The sequence below is a fragment of the Glycine soja genome, chromosome 9, assembly GCF_004193775.1.
Source record: "Glycine soja cultivar W05 chromosome 9, ASM419377v2, whole genome shotgun sequence".
Lineage (NCBI taxonomy): Eukaryota > Viridiplantae > Streptophyta > Magnoliopsida > Fabales > Fabaceae > Glycine > Glycine soja.
The window spans coordinates 8,430,881-8,451,714 of NC_041010.1; the positions used below are offsets into that span (position 1 = coordinate 8,430,881).

The window sequence follows — 20,834 nt, forward strand, 5'->3', positions numbered from 1 at the left end:
TCTGGTGCCCATTCAAGTACACAATACCCTTCAGCTAACCGACAAACAATTTTTGGATGAAATTCACTACCGCCAGCCATTCACCCATACAGGTAACCAGATTCGCTTTCAATGTATGCAATTGATAAATGATGACGATATCAACACAATGTTAATGTGTAATGATCAATTTTTGTGTGTTGGTCCGATTGAGTTATTATGCACCGTTGGAAGAACAGCAGATGGAGTAATAAACTTACTTCAACGCACTATGCCCCGTACTCATGACGCGATCCTGTATTACAATGGGAAATGGAACATGCCACTCCAGAACAAATTTGTTGGATGCGCGTTCACAGGAAAAAATCCAAAGAAATTTCAAATTCTTTCAAGATGTACCATCGATGAACTGAAGGATTTAATAAAGCAAGTTGCACCTAAAGGAATTCCCCCTCTTGGAATTCATGAATCACAAATGGTAAGACGATTGTTTTTCTGCCAACCAGGTCCCTTTGAGTACTCAGATAAACTTTTAAAATATGAAATTAATGAGCTGAAGACCAACGATGAAGTGCTGAAGGTGTTAGTACAGTCTAACTACTAGAAAAAATATGGGCCAATAGAAATTTTAGCTATCTTTACTAAATATGTTATGGAATTCGAAGACGAGGTGACTGCGACATCGCTAAGCGACTGAATGCAATGTTTATTTCTTTGCTTTCCATGTAAATTTTATCTGTTTACGACGTGTTTAAATTTCATAATAAAGTTGAATGCGTTGTTTGACCGGTCCAAATATAATTTATTTTAATTGTTTGACCTTCAGACCTTAGGCATACTTAGAAGGATCTGATTCCTATTTTTTTCAATTTTGTGCCTCTTTTTTGAGGTGTTATTCGATGGAATGGGGGTACAACATTAATTTTTTTGGGTTCTTTGACGTCCAAACATGAGAAATAACACCTCTCCAATGTCTTAGGCGACTCGCACATAATCCAAAAAAACCCCAAACATGGGTACTTAAACATGTAAAAAGGGTCTGATTCCTATTTGTTTTCAATTTTGTGCCTCTTTTTCGAGGTCTTATTCGATGGAACCGGGGTACGACATTAATTTTTTTGGGTTCTTTAACGTCCAAATATGAAAAATAGCGCCCCTCCAATGTCTTAGGCGACTCGCACATAATCCAAAAAAAAACCCCAAACATGGATACTTAAACATGTAAAAAGGGTCTGATTCCTATTTTTTTCAATTTGTGCCTCTTTTTTGAGGTGTTATTCGATGGAACCGGGGTACGACATTAATTTTTTTGGGTTCTTTAACGTCCAAATATGAAAAATAGCGCCCCTCCAATGTCTTAGGCGACTCGCACATAATCCAAAAAAAAACCCCAAACATGGATACTTAAACATGTAAAAATGGTCTGATTCCTATTTTTTTCAATTTTGTGTCTCTTTTTTGAGGTGTTATTCGATGGAACCGGGGTACGACATTAATTTTTTTGAGTTCTTTGACGTCCAAAAAACCTTATACAAGAGGCTTAAATATCATTTACATAAATACAACATATCATTTACATCCTTTTACTTTAAAAGTTCTTTCCGGCTTAAATATCATTTTCATCTTTTTACTTTAAAAGACAAACAATTACTTATCTTATTTTTAAAAATTTATAATTTGAATGTCATTCTTATGAATGAAAGTCATGATTTTAGCTTCACTTTTTTTTATCAAAAATTCATAAGAGTCCAAAACTTCGCTTAAGGACCAGGATTAGAATCAGAATCGATACGTCAATTAATATCATAAAATAATATACAGTGCAAAACAAGTAAACTATATTAAATAAAAAAAGTGTAACAAATACAAAAAATTATGTGAACTACAAAACATAAAAACAATAATCAATGGTCTGTGCGTCGTCTCTGTCGAGCCCTGACACTCCCATCTGCACTGGCACCCCCCTGGGGATCGTGAGACAATTTTGCATAATATTATGTAACTCTGTGCCTGCAGTGACCATCCTAAGGTTGAGCACACGCTCCAACCTTTCTGTGATCGCCTCATAGCCTTCGTAATCATCCTGTGACAATTATAAAAAACATTTATTACAAAATTTAAAATAAATAACAATTGATCAAACATTAAACGCGCAAATAATCTTACCACTGCATGTCGAGGGGGGTCAAATGCCACTGGAACCTGTGGGATGGCCGGCTGCATGTATTCCTCATGGTCTGGAGCAGGTGCATGTCTGGGCTGGTCACCTGCCTGGGTTGGTATCATGAATGGGTGAGATATCTGGAAAAACCGCTCCATGTAATCCGTAGATACTTGCCCAGGGACTACACAAAGCTCACCCACAACTAGTACATGATCCGTGGAATGCATCCACCTGTCATCTATATCATCATATGACAACGAAGCGCTAACAGGCGGCGAAGGGATGCTCTGAATGTAACCAAACTGCCGTAGCACCCTCTCCGGTTGAACTGTGACCACCATAGGACCCCATCTCAGCTGACCCTGGAACGATGAAATCAGCTTAAACTCCCTAACCCCTCGATGCTCACTGTAAGGCAACCAACACACATTTGTGACCGTCAAAGCATCACAACGTGCCCGGTACGACGCTCCTGTAATTCCCTTCATATGTGCCTTCATCGTTAACCACCGGGAAGCACGTGGGGACGTCTCCTCGTACACATCATCTGTGACACACTGATGCACACTCGGAAAGTGCTCATAGATCCAGCACTACAAAAAAGTGAGGTTAACATAACATAAAAACATGTTTAAATCATAATCCAATGTAACATATTTAAAAACACAAAATTTACCTGTAATAAAGTCAGGTACCCCCCAATCTGACGTGTCGTGGTCCTAGAAGCTTCATCAAAATGGTCATACATATGAACCAGCGCGACAACTCCCCAGGCATAACCACCACTCTGACCCAGGTCGTGAAAAGCCTCTAGATGCACCACATGAACATATGTTGCACTCTTGTTAGAAAAAAAAAGTGCAACCCACCAGGTGCAGTAGATAAGCACGAGCTGCTACAACCCATCGCCATGCCTGACATCTCATCTCATAGATGTCTCGAACCCATCCCAACCGTACATATGCCCCGCGTGATCGTGTTGTCTCGGCTCTAGCCTCCTCAGCAGACACCTCAAGCAACTCTATCAACAAAAATATCGCCTTGTCCACATAAAGAGCATGAAAGCTGTGGAAGGCGTCACTGATAGGCAGATGGAGGAGTGACGACACATCATCCAGTGTGATCATCAACTCTCCTACTGGAAGGTGGAATGTGTCGGTCTCCCTCTGCCACATTTCCACAAATGCGGATATAAGTCCAGGATCGCCGGTTACAACTGAACACCTGATCAATGGACTTAATCCTGTGACAGCAACCAGTCCTTGAATCTTAGGCACTGACCTCCCAATTCAGAACGTTTCTGAATTGAAGTACAAAGCATTCCAAATATACAAATATAAAAAAAAATTAATGACAAACAAATCAACAATAAGAAATAATTAACAAATTAAAATACCTGTCCACTCCAAATGACATGTGCAACATGGTCCGCAAATAAAGTCAACACTGATAGGTCATGTGGCCCACCTGAAAATTCCTCAGCATCATTTGTAAGACTGTAACATCCCAATTTTCGTAAACTAGATTAAAAAGAATTTTTATTTATAAATAAATAGAATTTTAAAAATAATGATGAGATTTTATAAATAAATAAATAAGGAGATATAATTATTAATTAAAATAATGATTTGAGAGAAAATAAAAAGGGTATTTTATTTATTTGTTTGATAGAGAATAAAATAAAGTTTGTTTTTATAAAACAATAAATAAATAAATAAATAGAGTAAATAATAGGTCTAAAATGCACCTAGCTATAAATAGCAACATGATAGGTCAGTTTTCAGATTGACTCCTCAGCCTCCTCTACCTCACAATTTCGTTTTTTTTCTTTTCTCCCAAAACCCTCTATTTTTCCCGCAGGTCACCTAACCTGTCTCAGAAAAATGACGATCTCGGCCTCATTCACCGTTGGATCATCGTGAAATTTAAGCACCACGTTCGCAACCCAATTCTGAGCATTCTCACCGTTGGGAATTTCGATATTATGTCTGAGCTAAGAGAAATACCCTTCGCATTGTAGGCTTTTATTTTCCCGTAGAAACTCAAAACTGTCTCGGTAAAATTACGATCCCGGTTTCGTAAACCATTAGATTTTCATGAAATTTGGATATGTTGTTCGAAATTTAATTGCGCACACTTCCATCGTTGGGATTTTCGAGATAATATTCGTGGAGGGAGAAATAGGAATCGCATGAAGACAGTACAAGTGGAGGTTTCAATCTCTTCTCCGTCTCTCTGACGTTTGGGAATTCTATCGGAGCAGTCGATGGAACTGAAGGAATCTCGGATGAATAACTGAAGCAATCTCAGGGAACCGCTTGAGATGTTACTATCGCTAGCTGAAGACACGTGAGTCTGCTCAGAGGTAAGGGATGAGTTTATCACAATTGGGAGTTAGAATGAACATGTGTAGGGATCCTTAGAGAACTAAATTTGGGTTTATTTTGGGATGTTTATTGAATTATAATTTTTCTTTATGATTATGAATACAATATTATTGTGTTCTATGTACCAATTGATGTCCTGATGAGAATTGATTGATAAACTTGAGTGCTCTTGATGTTTTTGTGTTAACCCATGATTTTGATTAATTGATTTTGATACAATTGTGAGGAACTATTTCAGAGGTTTTACATTTCATGTTGTGATAAAATCTTTTGTATAAATTGTTATGTTGAGGTTATGAAATGATGATTCAAACTTTGAGTATGTGATAAATTGAACATGTGACGGATGATGAAATACATGTGTATTGAGATGAGATGTGTGTATTGAGTTGTCAACTATGAACTGTGCAATCACACAATTGTAAGACCCTTTAAGTGCGACGAGTATTGTGATGAGATCCACTGTGGGAACCCGACGAGTTAAAATGATTTTGAAAACAATTGAGTAGATGTGTGTATTGCATAGTTTATAGGTAAAGTGTATATGATTCATGAGGTGTGATAACATGTTAAATTGAGATTATACCATTGTGATTGAGATTAAGTGTATGTGATAAATTGAGTATGTATATGATTGAGATATATATGTGTATTGAGTTGTGAACTATGAATTGTACAATCACACGATCTTAAGTCCCTTTTAGGGCGACGAGTTAATGCTAAGTCCCTTTTAGGGCGATGAGTTGATGTTAAGTCCCTTTTAGGGCGACGAGTTAATGCTAAGTCCCTTTTTGGGCGACGAGTTAATGTTAAGTCCCTTTAAGGGCGACGAGTTAATGATAAGATCCTTAAATGGCGACGAGTTAAAATTATTTTGAGAATAATTGAGGAGTCGTGTGTTTTGTACAATTCATAGATAAAGTCTGTGTGATAAAATGTTTTCTGGGTTGGACCTGAATCAGGAGGGAGAGGCCCTGACGGACTCTTCGGAGTGTAGGCCTTGGAAGTCACACAGTTTGAGTGTTCCTTTAAACCTATGTTGATTCCATATGGTTGGAGCATTCTCGCAAAACACTGTAACCCTGACTGGTCTCCCTATGATATTACCTAGTGAGAGTGACTTGACTTACTATTGTGTGGTTTGTCTTGTCATGTACTCCTAGGCGCCCGACGAGGTTTTTCACTGACATGGTACCACATTACATATAGGCTTGAGTCTTAGCATAAATTGTCTCATGCGCTTGCTAATTGTTTGTTATCAAATTGAGGTGTTATTATGTCTTGATCAGAACGTGTGATTCTTGTGTAATGTGATTGATGATTGAAAAGTGTGATTGATAGATGAAAAGTGAATTTTGAATGACAAAGTGATGAAATAATGTGAGATATGCTAAGTAAATTGTATTTGGCTACTATATGTTGTTTTGTTTCTCTCTAGTAGTTAGGAATGTGATAACTCACTCCCGGTTTGCTGTTTGTGTTTGGATCCTGTGATGATCTTGAACCTTGTGTTCGGGGGAACAGATGGCTAAGTGAAGTGCTTAAAGGAACCTTGTGCTGAAGGATGTCGGGACACAATGCTCTGATAGGATGTGACAGTGGGGCATAAGTTTTATATTAATTGTATAATGTTAGTCTATTTTATTTTATCTCGCTGATTTAACAAAATATTTTTGTAAATTTTGACGGCCTTGTTTCGAGCCGAATATATTTTTAATAAGTTTTAATTGATAATAGTGAAGTGAATGTGAACCTTTTACCCGTGTGAATTTGGTTACCGATATTTTTTTATATATTTTATTTATTTATATGTCGAGGTAGAGGGTGTCATATCATCAACATGTGACCCCTCAGCACCATCACGACCTAAGTCCTCTGCAACAATCGCCTGTACATCCTCAGTCATCTCAGGTGCATCCTCAGCCATATGAGGGACATCCTCAGTCATGTGAGGAACATCCTCAGTCATCTGATGAACTCATTGCCTACGGACTGATGCAGTAAGCCTACGCCTCTATGGAACATCAACTGCATCATCTTCATATTGTCTATCTCTGCTTATAACTCTACCTATAGCACGACCTAAACCTCGTATTCTAACCATGATCTGCAAATCATGTAGAACACATATTTTTTTGGATCAAATAAACTATTCATATAATTATTTCAAAACATACACAACTTTCTTTATAAAAATAAAACAAGTTCATTTATAAAAAAAAATAAGACTAATTTTAAAAAATTTATTTCAAAACACACACAACATAATTTATAAAAAAAATAAACAACTTCATTTATAAAAAAAAAAACACAACTAATGTAAAAATAATTAATTAGTAAACATCCACAACTTAATTTATAAAAAAAAACAACTTCATTTATAAACAAAAAAACACAACTAATTTAAAAATAAATAATTAATAAACATACACAACTAAAATTATATATAAAAATAAAAAAAAAACTAATTAAAAAAAAATTCAAAACATACACAACTTAATTTATAAAAATAACCAACTTCATTTATATAAAAAAATCACTATTTAAAAAAAAAACAAATTTCAAAACACACACAACTTCATTTATAAAAAAAACACAAATAATTTAAAAATAAATAATTAGTAAACATACACAACTTAAATTATAAAAAAAAGCAACTTCATTTGTCATAAAAAAACCAAACCTAATTTAAAAAAAAAGATTCTAAAACATACACTACTTAATTTATAAAAATAAAATAAAAACTTCATTTATTAAAAAAAAGCAAAACAAAATTCTTTTAAAAAAATTCCTACTTCCGGAAGAACCTTATTCCGGAAACTTTCCGGAAGACGTTGTTCTAGAAGGTTCTTCTGGAAGAACCAAATGGTCATCCAGAAGAACCATCTTCCGGAAAGTTTCCAGAACAACGTCTTCCGGAATAAGGTTCTTCCAGAAGAACCAAATGGTCATCCGGAAGAACCATCTTCCGAAAAGTTTCCAGAACAACATCTTCCGGAAACTTTCCGAAATAAGGTTCTTCCGGATGACCATTTGATTCTTCTGAAAGAACCTTATTCCGGAAACTTTCCGGAAGAAGTTGTTCTGGAACTTTCGGAAGAAGTGGTTCTTCCGGAAAGTTCCCGGAAGACGGTTCTTCTGAAAGAACCAAATGTTCCAGGTCCGCGTTTTCCCCATTTTTTCTGACGACGTCTTCTACCCTAAGGTTCCACTATCCTAGGCTAAATGCTACAGGACCATTGGACATTAAAGGGGAGGGGAGTTAGGGGAGACTAACCTCGACGGCAAAAACGCAGCAATGGCGGCTGATCAGAAATGGCAGTAGGAAGGCGCGGAGGCGGGGAAGAAGAAGGAGCAGAAGAAGAAAAGAAAGAAGGCGGAAAGGTGGGGGGCTGTTGGGGGCGCCTCTTTTTAAAATTTTAAGCAAGGGTAATTTTGCCCATTCACATAATTACTGGGTGCATTAACAATATTGTTGGGTGCACCTAGCATGTCCCCCTACTGGATGCTTTTTAATTCGTTTTATGCGATCCAGGATGTCTCAACTCTCAAGGCATTTTTGGCTTAAATGTACCAGGTGGGCATTGGAAATTCATATACCACTGGCTAAACTGAGTGATACCCAGAAATTCAAATTACGTGTATCCTATAACAGTATAGCAGTAGCTTCATATGAATCAGTCTCTTTCCTGTTTTGGCTTGTTATAAATACTTCGCTGCTTCCAATCAGCTTTTAAATGTCACATGTTAGTCTAACACTTTAATGATTGCAAGAGTTGAACACAATATAAACACATCTAACATTTTTAGGATGACTAGAGGAAAACTGTCTAGAACTAAAAAGAAATTGATAGATGAATAGGAGCAATTGGATCACAATAAAGTCATTAGAAATAAGGAAATGTCATTTAAAAAAATTGTTGAAGCCTCGGGTTATAAATTTAAACATGAAATACAAAGAGATACAAAGGAGAGAGACTCAGTTTAGAAATCTAGGCCATGTTCACGAGCTGCTTCAGCGAGTGCTTGAACACGGCCATGGTATGGGTATCCACCTCGATCAAAGGCCACCTTTGTGATCCCCTTCTCTAAACAGGACTTCGCAATGATCTCACCCATCCTCTTTGCTACTTCCTGAAACAAAAAAAAATTGCAAAGGATCAGGACCATCATCCAGTATATGGAGAAAAAAAAGATATGGTAAGAAAACCTTTTCAAGCAAAGGAGACAGTGGCATTATAACCATTGAGAACAATATCTTTATATGATACTGAATTAGACATTTCTAAGACTAAAATGAACAGAACCTGCATGGTACAACTGTTTTGGTGAAGATATCAATTATGTTTTGAAGATTATTAGCATAATTGAATTTTTAGACAGATTGAGGATTATTATTTTTTTTAATAAAACATTGTAAAGCTCACTGTTAGGTAGCCACTTTGGTTTGACTCATTTTGCATCATGCTTTTTGTATACATTAACACATTTGAGAAAAATACGAAAATCTATGAACTCTGATGGTCAGTTAAAAATATAATTTACTTATAATGTATCAGTAATTACCACTGTAAGTGGAGATGAACTTCAAGATGTAAGTGTTTCTTGCTTCTGTAATTATATATAGTGTTGTGAATCAAATAAAAACAAAACAATTAAATTGGAATGGTGAAAGCACATCATCATCAGATGTAACTATTTCATGTCAAGCAATAGAGCCTTCAACTGCAGCAACTGATGTAGCTGACTTAAAATGATTACAACAAAAACACGTGTATATTTATACTCAAGCAACCCAAAGATTCATCCTTCTCACTGCATTTGTTGGCTTCCCTCAGTATTCCCCACTCAATATTTTTCAATGGTACAGTTGCTAAAACGTGAAACTTGAAATCTATATCTAAGAAAAAATCTGGTAGCTAATAGTAAAAGGTATTCTACTGAGTTTATTCATAAACAGATAGAGTGTGTGAGAGAAAGAGAGATGAAATCAGTAGTAATGCATCTCTCTTTGAGTCCACACCACCCCTACCTAAAGGTGAGGGCAGCGAACAATGCCTTTTGAAGTGCATATTGTTTCCTCTTTGAATAGAGTTTCTAAGTACTAATTTATTTTCCACTAATTGGTATTTTATTATAGGGTTAATGGTGTTTTTCCTCCCTATGAAATCGCCAATTAGCCCTTCCATTTTGTTTCTAAATACTCAAATTTTTGCCTCAGTCTAACTCTGCTAAGTTACTACACAATTACATAGTGATCTTTCTAAAAGCCATACTAGCCGCGGAACACAAGGATTCCGCCTCCCCTTGTTACAGAGATAATCAAGAAACTGTCCAATAACTAGTAACTTAACAGACTCAGATTCAGACTCAGGAATTTAGGAAATGCAGATGAAAATTCAGGGGCAGAAACAAAAAAGTCGCAATTTTACATATACAAAAAACACCATTGACCCCTAATTTTATTCAGAAAGCACAGTCTTTCAATCACGAAATGGGAAATTAAGTTTCCCTATCATTGCTGAACACAGGCAATATATGTTCAATATTATCATTCACAACACAGAGTCCAATCAGGCAGCAATAAAAAAGTATAACAGCATCCAACACAAAGAAAAAACTGAACACTGCATAATAGCATCTATATAAAGAAATCACAAGTGTAGGGCCAGCGGAGTAGTTGAACTCTTCAGCAACCGTCTTCTGCATTGTCGAAATCGAAGCGAGCGTGTGCATCTTGGTGTCATCTATCACCTGCACAGAGAGATGCTTGTTCGACCGGAACACGGACAGCCTCGGCCTCTCGGGTGTCCCTTCGACCTGACAAAGTATAAAAATCAGTACGAGTTATAAGGTTGACTTGAGAATTGAAAATGAATAGAGTTATTTCATTTTAAGTACGAGTTATAAGGTTGACTTGATACTTTTAAAAGATGCTTTAAGGGTCCAAGGAAGAAGGGGGAGAGGTAGGAGTTCCAATTCTATAACTAACATTCTAATAAAAAAAACTAACGAATAACATTGACTAATAAAAATAATAAAAAAATGATATATATGCATATTGTCCTAGCATGAAACAACTCGCTAGGACAATATGCAACATTAGCGTAGAAGAAAAGTCGAATTTGACAATGAAAAGCGAAGAAATTGCGCAAAGAGCGAAAGGGAAAGTGAAATGAGTGAGTGAGTGAACGACCTTCTTTCTGATGCGAGTGTGGCGCGCGGACCTGTCTTCCCTACGGGTCCTGTCTTTGGCTTCGAGCACGAAAGGTAGGGAATGAGAGGGTTTGGGATTAGGAAGTGAAATTGACAATAAGAAAGAGGAAGATGAACAAGAATGGAGGAAGGAGAGAGAAGAAGCTAACATTGTCTCCAACTTCACAATGACACTCACAGACTACACCACCGTTTCCACTTTCCACGGTTTATCGTCACCTCACCTTATCCTTCTATCACTACCCCTCACTCACGCTTTTCAGGCTTCTACTTCAAATTCTTTTATGTTTGTTTGGCTTAAATATGTCATTCTTTTTACGAAATATAGTAATATTTTGTTTTGTTTTAAATTATATTTTGGTCTTATTTTTTAATTAGTTTGTTTAATAAATTTACTGGTTTGTTTAAGTCCCTATAAATATGTAAATCATTTGCATTTTTGTTTTACTAACATGCTTAAAAAGATAGTTGTTATTAAATATTTTTTGAAAAAATTATTTAAAATGAACAAATAGAGACTAAAACTAAATAAATAAATATATTAGAAGGAATAAAATAATATAACAAGGATAAAAAAAATTACCGAGACCAAAAGTCAAGTAAAAAAAATTAAGAACCAAAAATAAAATATAATTATATTCCAAAAGATAAAAAAATTTAATTATTTTTTCTTAAAGTGTTAGGAATTTTATAATTCCTAATTAATTAATATGGGCTATGTTTGCTCTCTTTACAACTTCGAATTTATCGACAAGTGCATCAAATCGATTAAGTAGTATTAAAACGATAAGAAATTGAGTTTCGAACTCAGAAAACTTGTTTCATTCGGTGAAGGTTCATCCAACAAATAAACATTTGTAAAAATTCATGTAAATTGAATCAAACTAAAGGTATAAACTGAAATTCTAAATTAACTACAAAGTAACCTATCTATATGGTGAAAGAAACAGATGACTAAAAACGTCAGATCCTTTTACTGAACGCTTGATGTAACTAAGGATTTTTCTCTATTTAAATTTATTTTTGTGTTCTATGCTGAGAGCAAAATTACCAAACACCGATGTCTCGTGTGAATGGACTAATTCTATTTAAATCTCGTTCTAGCATGTCTTGTCGAACTTAGCCTAAACAAACAACATTACAATTACAACATATTAATAACTAAAACTCTGCTCTCTATGTATAGCAATGCAGTTATCTAGCCCTGCTCTATCTAGTTCTAAGGATTAAAAACATTTATCAATGCTAAAAATCCTAACTTTACACACCAATGGGTGTTCAGACCAAAAGCATGCAAGAATTAAGTGTAGATAGAAGCAATGAACATATAAAAACAACTTTAATTAGATAGTTAAGAATTTACATCAATGTTGAGCAGAATTTCCCAACACAGAGAATTAGCCTTCCATCACAAGGCAACACCTTTCAACTCCAAGATGAAAGCTTTGGAAGAAAATTACAAATTGCACAGTGGTGGGGATGTCTTCCAAGATTATTTTGATGATGTCAAAGAATCAAGAGTTAAGCAAGTTTCAAAGAATCAGGAGTCAAAAAGCTTCAAGAATCAAGTTTCAAAGAATCAAGATTCAAGAACAATCAAGTTTCAAGAATCAAGATTCAAGAACAATCAAGATCAAGATTCAAGAATCAAGAAAAGACTCAATCAAGATAAGTACTAAAAAAAGTTTTTCAAAACATTGAGTAGCACAAGAATTTTTCACAAAATTTTTTACCAAAGAGTTTTACTCTCTGGTAATCGATTACCAGAAGGTAGTAATCGATTACCAGTAGTCAACATTAATTTCAAAACTGATTTACAAAGTTGTAATTGATTACCATGAGCATGTAATCGATTACCAATGTTTTAAAACGCTAGATTTCAAATTTCAAGAGTCACAACTAGTGATAAAACATTTTCAAATCATTTTAAACTTGGGTAATCCATTACACAATACTTGTAATCGATTACCGATGTTTCTAAACGTTTTGATTTTCAAATTTAAATATGAAGAGTCATATCTGTTGATGTGTAATCGATTACACCTTGATGATAATCGATTACCAGTGACTGATTTCGAAAAATAAATTTCCAAAAGTTACAATTCTTAAAGTGACTTGTTTCTGAAGAGTTTTTCAAAAGTCACAATCTTTAAGTAACTAGTTTTCAAAAAGAGTCACAACTTTTAAAGTGACTAGTTTTTAATGAAATTGCCAAGAGTCACAAACTTTAACTTGAGTCATCAAATGATTATAAATATGTGACCATGGCACAAATTTTAAAAAGAGAGAACTCTCAGATTTCTTTCATTCATTCAAAGCATTCTTCTAAGAGTTTTTGTTCAATACTTTCTTTATTCAAGAAAAGTTCATTGTTCAAAAACTTGTGCTACTCTTCTTCTTCATTCACTTCTTTCTCTTGTCAAAAGATTCAAAGGACTAATTGTCTGAAAATTTTTTTGTTTCTTCCCTTCTCCCTCTTGACAAAAGATTTTAAAGGACTAACTGCCTGAGATATATTCTGTTTCTTACAAAAGATTTCAAAGGACTAACCGCTTGAGATATCTTTTTCCCTTTCCCTTTATACAAAAGATTTCAAAGGACTAACCGCTTGAGATATCTTTTGTATCCCCCTCACAGAGAATTCAAGGGACTAACCGCCTAAGAATTCTTTGTCCTAACACATTGGAGGGTACATCCTTTGTGGTACAAGTAGATGGTACATCTACTTGGGTTGTTATACTGAGAACAAGAGAGGGTACATCTCTTGTGGATCAGTTCAAGTGGAGGGTACATTCACTTGGTTGTTCAAAGAGAACAAGGGAGGGTACATCCCTTGTGGATCTTTGGCTTGTAAAGGATTTTACAAGGTTGAAAGAAATCTCAAGAACCGTTGGTTGCTTGGGGATTGGATGTAGGCACGGGTTGTGGCCGAACCAGTATAAATCTTGTGTTTGTCTTCTTCTTCCCTACACTCTTTAATTTCCGTTGTGTACTTTTAATTGCCGCTTTTACTTTTGGTTAAGTTATTGTTTTTGTTCTTTACTTTCTTAACTTAGTAGTAAAAGCCTAGTTGAATCTAGTAACATGAAGAAGGATAAATTTTTAATTAGTCAAGACACATTAATAATTATTTCAACCCCCCTCCCTTCTTAATTATTCCGAGGCCACTTGATCCAACAATTTCCATGCCGCTTATCCATATTTGATCTATGTCATCGAGTATGAGTAACAATGGTGATCATTGTGGCTTAGTCACGCTAAATTGTGATGAAAACTACAATGATTTCTTGTTGCTATATGAGATGGACCAAACTGTATAAAATGAGTCTAAAAGCAAATAACATACGGTTGCGCACCTAAAGAATTTTGTGATATAAATGTCTAAGGTTAATATGAAGTCCAAGTGAGAGATTGTTAGGAATTTTATAATTCTTAATTAATTAATATGGGCTACATATTATATTATAAAATTTATATTAGTTATTTACATTTAGATGAGTTCAATATAAAGTGATCTAATTCAATGAGCCCATTAGATTGCCAACAAAAAATTGATATGGGCTTAATGAGCAAAAACCAGTTTGACCCATTAAGGGATAATGAGAATCCTAATAAAGAAACAGTTTTTCCTAATTGAGAAATAGTTTTTCCTCTCCTCATCTGAAGAGAAAACGAAGGTCCCATAAAGAAGAAGGTGATTTAGTTGAAAAAGATCATTAAATCAATTGTTCGTGACCGCTGTAAGATTCTGTTGCGTTTTGATCAAGTCCTATGAATCCATACATTCTTTAAAACCTCTTAATAATCTGACATAATGTGTTTTGATGCTCATTTGGTATTTTATAAGGTTTATTAAAAATACCCAACATAAATAACTTTTTAGTCTTTAATATATCATAATGTTTTGTTTTGCATTTTTTTTTCTTCATCTTTATTGATTTTTTTTGTTTGATTACGGTCTTTCCAGTTAGATTTGTTCATCAAATTAAATGGAAAAAAATTACAAGTACCTTTAGTTTAAAAGGCTGAATGGGGAGCAAATATAAAGCAAATATAACAAATGGGGAGCAACAAAAGCAAATCATAAAACGAGATATCAAAACAAATGGTAGCACATTAGTGTGGAATAAGGATACACAATGCTAGTATTATTCATTTTAGTTATTTTCTATTTCATTTCTTTCCGTCGTTTTGTACCAATTTTTTTTTAAAATGAATGACATTTTATAAAATTAAGAACTAAAATAAATAAAAAAAAATTAAACGAAAGAACTAAAGTCACCGTTATTTAGTCTTTTAGATCGTAACAGAGCTTCTTTATTCATTATTGTAGGTAATATACTAGGCTTATTCTATTGTTCAATTTTATCGGGTGTTTTGTGTCAACTATAATTCCTCACGAGTCATGAGAATGAAACTTAAAAAGAGAATTTCTGTTTGAGTTAATTAGCATTACAACGTCCTCCAAACCGCAAGCAAATATTTCTCTTTTGTAAAAATGTACAGGAAGGGTAATTTTCCCATTTGCATCAAGAATCTAGAATCAAGAATTTTAAACAAAAGAAAACCAGGAATCTAACTTAATTAATTAAACATAATATATTAATGTTGTAAATCACACAAAAATTTCCTAATGGTGGGATTCTAAGGCAAACAATGGGTCATCACCATGCATAATCTTATGTTTACAATTAATCTGTCATTAGAATGTAAAAGAAAAAATGAAAGTAAATAGTCCTTTTTGGCACTAGCAACCGTGTTTTCCCTAGCACAACATTATTTGAGTTACTAACAGTAAATCTGACTGAAAACTGAAAAGTGCTTTCAAGGCAAAGGTTCATGTGAATCCCCCAAATGAGACGAATGGAGATTTGCATCAGTCCCTCTGAATAAACAACCCATGACTCCATCAAGAAAACTTGATTATTGATTATGAAGAAAGAAAATAATGCACTGATAGCACTCTTGCTAGTGAAAATATTGCGAATAATTTAGAGCTTAGATTTTTAAATGGGGATAATCCATTTCTATTTTCTAGTATAATTAATTCATGACTCATGAGACTATGAAGGAGCTGGTTTACCCTATAGTTTATATTGGAGGTTAGACAAAGATTATGACATCTATAATTCTACATTTGAGATAAAATGTTAGTTGGGTGGTTAAGAAAAAAAAAACAGAAGGGAGGAAAGGTTGCCGTTTGGATTCCCCTGTTAACAAAAATTAACAAACTAATAAGATTTAAATATATTTTTCATCTTTGCAATCTAGTATTTTTTTCATTTTCATTCCTATATATTTTTTTAGTCCTCACAAAATATATTTGTTCTTATTTTTTGTCCTTATTTATATAACATTGTTTTTAATAGTTCAACTAAATCTTATTTCCGTTATTTATTTTTTTCATCCCTTTAGTCAACGATGAAAATATGATTTCATTGAATTATTATATAATGAAATCTTATTTTTGTTGTTTAATATTTTCACCCCTTTAGTCAACAACATAAATATGATTCCATTGTATAATAGTTCAACAAAATCGTATTTCCATCAAAAGGATATTTTTAGAGTTTTAAAATATTATCATGTGGGGGATGAAAATAGTAATTGTGAGATTGATATAGCAAATCTCTAAAAGCAATATTTAAAGACACATATGGCCATAATAGGTCTGCAAATCCATATTCCCTAAATGTACCTCTTTACTTTCTAAACATACCTCCTCGTTATTCTTTCTTTTGCTAACCTTAATAGTGGTACAAAGTTATTACCATTGAGAATAGTAATAAATTTGTTGGGAATCTTTAACACACACAAGGTGAGCATGTTTCTCCCAACATGATTTATTTCATATTCAAAGTGCAATCAAAATTCAAATCCTAAACCACTTAAGAGATACAAATTATTGTCACTTGTATCAAGTGTTGTTGGTACTACAAATATAATAATAATAATAATAATAATAATAATAATAATAATAATAATAGAATAAATTTCTTTTTCTGATGAGGTCTGTCCTATAAAAAATTCGACAAAGAACCCAATCCCCTTAAAATTAATGTTTACAAAAGTAGTTTTGTAATAGCTATGAAGAGGAAGATAAATAAAAATTCTTCTCATATTAAGGTTATATATAAAATAAAAGTCTAGTATGAAAGGATCTATTTCCATCAGAACTCACCCATTTAATTATTTATTTAGTGCAAATCACTAAGTAAACAAGTTCATGCATATAAATCCTACCACGTTTAGAATGCCAAAGAATACAATAACGCGCACGCGTTTGTTATATTTCTTTTGTTTGTGCCATATTTGACCAAGCTCCGTTCAAATTTGTAAGGCGTACTCGCCAACAAGGTGGATCCCATGGAAATATGGAATCCAATCTTTCTCAAGAACTTTACATTGGAGATAAAGTGAAATCACAAAAAAGTACAAATCATTATGATTTGGTCATTGGTCAACACTAATTCATTTTTTCTGATTAATATTTACACTAGTTCATTCGAATTGAGGGATAAACTAATTACCTAATTAAATCAAAATTTTAAAATAAATAAATTATTTAAAATAACTAACTGTAAAATTTAAACTTGGTGTTATGGGACAATTTTAGTTTGGAGATTCAACTCCTCTAACACAAACATCTCATTAACGACCCATAAAATTCAAATAGCCCAATCTGCCCATAATGTATGCATTCATTCATCTCTCACATCTAAGTTCCTACACATGCTAACTAATTTGATCGTTGCAAATATCCTTGTAGGTACCTATAGCCCCTTTGTAGTAGAAGGAAAATTGGGAGGATCGTGTTGAAGTTGGCATGAACTACATAAAGGTTCTATCTTCTAGTTTGGTGCTAAGCACTTATTAATATGAAAGATTTTGTGATTAAACATGTTATATCCTTCCACAGATTAATTCCTTCATCTATATTGAAAACATGGTGAACACTGGTTTGCAACTAGGCGAGCAACCACGAACACCACATAGCAACACCGACACTAGAGCCCTTGACGGCTTGACCTATAGTGAAAACATGTTGAATTTAATAGGTGCTATGAAGTAATCACTTAAAGCTTCATGAATTACAACTTTGATTCCATGAAACATTCAAATTGTGGTTAGAAGAAAAAGTAAGAGAATGTGTATTTCAAAAAGAAATATGATACCATATTTCTTAAGTGGTTTAGGATTGAAGAAATATGATACATGGGAAGGATTGAAGAAAAGTTCAAGAGAAAATGAAATTGATATCATGTTACACCAAACTAGAATTTTACTTTTGTAATTGACGGTGATTTTACTTTTGGCAAATGGTTAGGTAAGAATGCAAGCTTCTCCTCGAGAAGTTATGCTTCTGATCCTAAGATGATGAGGTTGATGATTTTTACAAAGTAGTTAAATATGAACATAACCTCTTTTTTTTTGGCAGTTAAGCTTTATACCACAAATTGGCGTTAATTGTTCTTTGAACACCTATTTGAAGCAACTTTTGACTCATGTTGGTTTCGACAAATTAACTCATTTTAGATGATTAATTTTCAAAAGATTCATTTTCTTTCAATGGGATTGCACGATATTTTTTTTTGTTTTTTATTAGATAATTGCAATGAATTTCCTTTTATTTAGATGTATTGTTCATTACAAACTTAAAGTGGTAATTCATACTTCTATATTACGAAAAAAAATATTAGTGATATAATTAATTAGAAATTAGTTACTAGCTAGGTTACAATTAGTTATTAATGAATTATATTTTTTATCTTATATATATGACATGCAAATAATTTGATTTAAGCATTTCTAGCTAGAAGAATGCTACTGATATTCTTTCCTTTTAACAATAGGTCTCTCTGTTGTTTTTATTTTTTTTTACCTTCATTACATCAATCTTATATCCCCTAGAAAATAATTAATTTTGATGATGACATTTCTCATTTAGGTATTGTTTGATAGAATAGAATGAAAAGAAAAAAAAATATGAAAAAAATAAAAAATGTGAGACTCTCGTCAATTTTTTTAAAATTTCCACACAATCACTGCTGCTACAGTGAATAAACCAAATAGTGGATTAATAATTTTTTTCTCATGATTTAAAAGTGAAACTCATCAAAATTTAAAAATTTCATTCAATTTCTATCGATCTTAAAAGAGTATTTAAAAAAAGTGTTAGATAAAAATGGTTAACCTTCTTTCTAGCTAATCTATCCATCCATCCATCCTAGTTTCACTTTTCAATCAAATTTTTCTTCAAACTTTCTAGTGTACCATGTTTTTTTTTCATCAAAACATTCTGTAGTACTTTTAAACGTAGTATGTTTTAATATGGAGTCTTTTTTATATAATTTTTTTAAAAAGGAAAAAACTTTTTTGATAGCACGGTCATCTAATCGTTTTGTCCCCCTGTCCCGGTGAAAATCACCATCTTGTACAGTGAAAAGGGCAGAGAAAGAGAAAAGCAGAGAATAGAGAAAACAATGTACATTTCATAAAAAAAAAAAAAAAGAAGAAAAAAAAATCTCTCCATTCATGAATCATGGGGATTCCCTGTTAATAACACCTTTACTTGCAAAAATTACAGAGTGAAACCGCCACCACCATAATCAAACAAGAAGGGTCACTGATTTTCAAACCTATCAAATAGCTACACGTCAATCTCTTTTCATTTTCTACAATGAGAATTACATTCATACCACCAGATTTCAAAGCTAGTCACCTAGCCAAAACAAGCTAGTATGATGCAATCATGACTTGAAACATTAGCATACTAAAACATATGCTAATATCGCTTAAGTAGAACCTTTTTTTTTGTGAATATATATGGGTTTTTTTTTCTTGGTAGATGAAAGAAGGGAAAAAACACTTTTGTGTCATGAAGAAGTTATATTGCAGGCTGTGGATTTTGACTTATCAAGGATTGACCACATAACTTGAACATCTTCATAGCCACATGCCATGACTTCACCGTGCAGATCCATAATCCGGTTCTGTTGCTCTGCTGAATCACACAAACCAATGATCAATACACGAGTACATGACAATTGGCAACATACAATTGATGAGGTTAAGATAAGATAGTAGTGATGTTTTTTTTGTTGGTAAGAATTAAAGACAAGAATCAGAAAATTTACAATAACTCACTCACGTGCTTTGCTCAATCAAACGGTTATGTTAAATTAAGTACACACCTGTTTGAGACTTATTCTTATGGTCCCTTGGGGGTTGCTGGTTAAAGAAAGTGCAAGCTTTTTTGAATGGGGTGGCAATGGTCTTCTTCCATGAGGCCATGTTGGGTACGCAACTGAATTGGTATTTGATTTTGATGAGCCTTTGAATTTGGTGCCAAGTGAACAAGTATTGGACTATTGGGGTACCTCTAATCTCTTGGCCTTATATACTACTATGCAGGGGATGTCTATGTGGGAGACTATTACAATAACAATAATATAAGAAATTGTAAGAGGTACACAAAGAAAGGAAGGAGAGAAAGAGAAAGCAAGATCCGTGAGATGAGGCTATAGATGGAAGGAAAATCACTCTTTATTGAATTCCCTTATCTCATCAAACAAAAGGTCGCCGACTGTAACCAAGCACATGCTGCACGCTTCCTCACAGACCCTCCTCACACGTGAATTCATTTCCACTGGATTCTATTATTTTATTTTTCTTTATTTTTTTCTTTCATATATACAAGTATTTTTTAATTTTATTATAGATAATTATGTTCCAATCGGAGAGAATTATTACAAGTCAAGAAATACCTGAGCTTTTAACACAAAAGCATATATATCAAAATTAATTTGAGATCACTGATTAAATTAGAAAAATATTACACCAATAGATTCGCATGATCAATGAAGGATTCTATTATTTTTTAAAAAGGGTTAAAGCCTATACTTTCTTCTTTGCCATATTTAATAGCTTCTGGTATTTTTCATTACCTTTCTACAACATATTCTTTGTTCCCTCATCCTCTTTGAAAATAAATCATACACCTTGGGTGCACAATTTCATGTTCAGTTACCCCTTTTAGACCTCCTCGGCTCCTTGTTTCATACACCACTATTGACATGTTTATAGTT

General features: G+C 33.6%; 4 protein-coding genes across 5 annotated transcripts; all 4 read right to left on the reverse strand.

Moving 5' to 3' along the window:
• Positions 1–1,815: 1,815 nt before the first annotated feature.
• LOC114425674 lies at positions 1,816–2,736 on the reverse strand. Its single transcript, XM_028392624.1, has 2 exons — positions 2,146–2,736; positions 1,816–2,062 (listed from the first exon to the last, which is right to left on the reverse strand). Exons 1-2 carry the CDS (start codon positions 2,641–2,643, stop codon positions 1,862–1,864), a joined length of 699 nt encoding a protein of 232 aa, XP_028248425.1. The 5' UTR covers positions 2,644–2,736; the 3' UTR covers positions 1,816–1,861.
• On the reverse strand, positions 2,646–6,499 carry LOC114368127 (protein MAIN-LIKE 1-like). The gene is made up of 5 exons (XM_028325477.1): positions 6,378–6,499; positions 3,540–3,639; positions 3,013–3,309; positions 2,839–2,930; positions 2,646–2,736 (listed from the first exon to the last, which is right to left on the reverse strand). Exons 1-5 carry the CDS (start codon positions 6,497–6,499, stop codon positions 2,646–2,648), a joined length of 702 nt encoding a protein of 233 aa, XP_028181278.1.
• A 1,862-nt stretch (positions 6,500–8,361) lies between these two features.
• On the reverse strand, positions 8,362–11,023 carry LOC114368685 (50S ribosomal protein L18, chloroplastic-like). Of its 2 annotated transcripts, XM_028325913.1 has the most exons (3): positions 10,727–11,020; positions 10,189–10,350; positions 8,378–8,664 (listed from the first exon to the last, which is right to left on the reverse strand). In XM_028325913.1, the coding sequence occupies exons 1-3, from the start codon at positions 10,895–10,897 to the stop codon at positions 8,515–8,517; spliced, it is 483 nt and encodes a 160-aa protein (XP_028181714.1). In that variant the 5' UTR covers positions 10,898–11,020; the 3' UTR covers positions 8,378–8,514. The 2 variants fall into 2 exon arrangements, with proteins under 2 accessions (XP_028181713.1, XP_028181714.1); XM_028325912.1 differs by having other exon boundaries at positions 8,362–10,350; positions 10,727–11,023.
• An 8,230-nt stretch (positions 11,024–19,253) lies between these two features.
• LOC114367391 lies at positions 19,254–20,271 on the reverse strand. The gene is made up of 2 exons (XM_028324566.1): positions 19,941–20,271; positions 19,254–19,750 (listed from the first exon to the last, which is right to left on the reverse strand). Exons 1-2 carry the CDS (start codon positions 20,038–20,040, stop codon positions 19,623–19,625), a joined length of 228 nt encoding a protein of 75 aa, XP_028180367.1. The 5' UTR covers positions 20,041–20,271; the 3' UTR covers positions 19,254–19,622.
• Between the last annotated feature and the right edge of the window lie 563 nt (positions 20,272–20,834).

Coding starts and splice junctions, on each gene's coding strand:
- LOC114425674 (XM_028392624.1), bottom strand. CDS start 2,643: ATGAAGGCACATATGAAGGGAATTACAGGAGCGTCGTACCGGGCACGT. Junction 2,063..2,145: donor ACCCCCCTCGACATGCAGTG/GTAAGATTATTT, acceptor TAATTGTCACAG/GATGATTACGAAGGCTATGA.
- LOC114368127 (XM_028325477.1), bottom strand. CDS start 6,499: ATGACTGAGGATGTTCCTCACATGACTGAGGATGTCCCTCATATGGCT. Junction 3,640..6,377: donor GGTCGTGATGGTGCTGAGGG/GTCACATGTTGA, acceptor GGGATGTTACAG/TCTTACAAATGATGCTGAGG. Junction 2,737..2,838: donor ACGACACGTCAGATTGGGGG/GTACCTGACTTT, acceptor ACTTTTTTGTAG/TGCTGGATCTATGAGCACTT.
- LOC114368685 (XM_028325912.1), bottom strand. CDS start 10,897: ATGTTAGCTTCTTCTCTCTCCTTCCTCCATTCTTGTTCATCTTCCTCT. Junction 10,351..10,726: donor ACACTCGCATCAGAAAGAAG/GTCGTTCACTCA, acceptor ATACTTTGTCAG/GTCGAAGGGACACCCGAGAG.
- LOC114367391 (XM_028324566.1), bottom strand. CDS start 20,040: ATGGCCTCATGGAAGAAGACCATTGCCACCCCATTCAAAAAAGCTTGC. Junction 19,751..19,940: donor TAAGAATAAGTCTCAAACAG/GTGTGTACTTAA, acceptor TGTGTGATTCAG/CAGAGCAACAGAACCGGATT.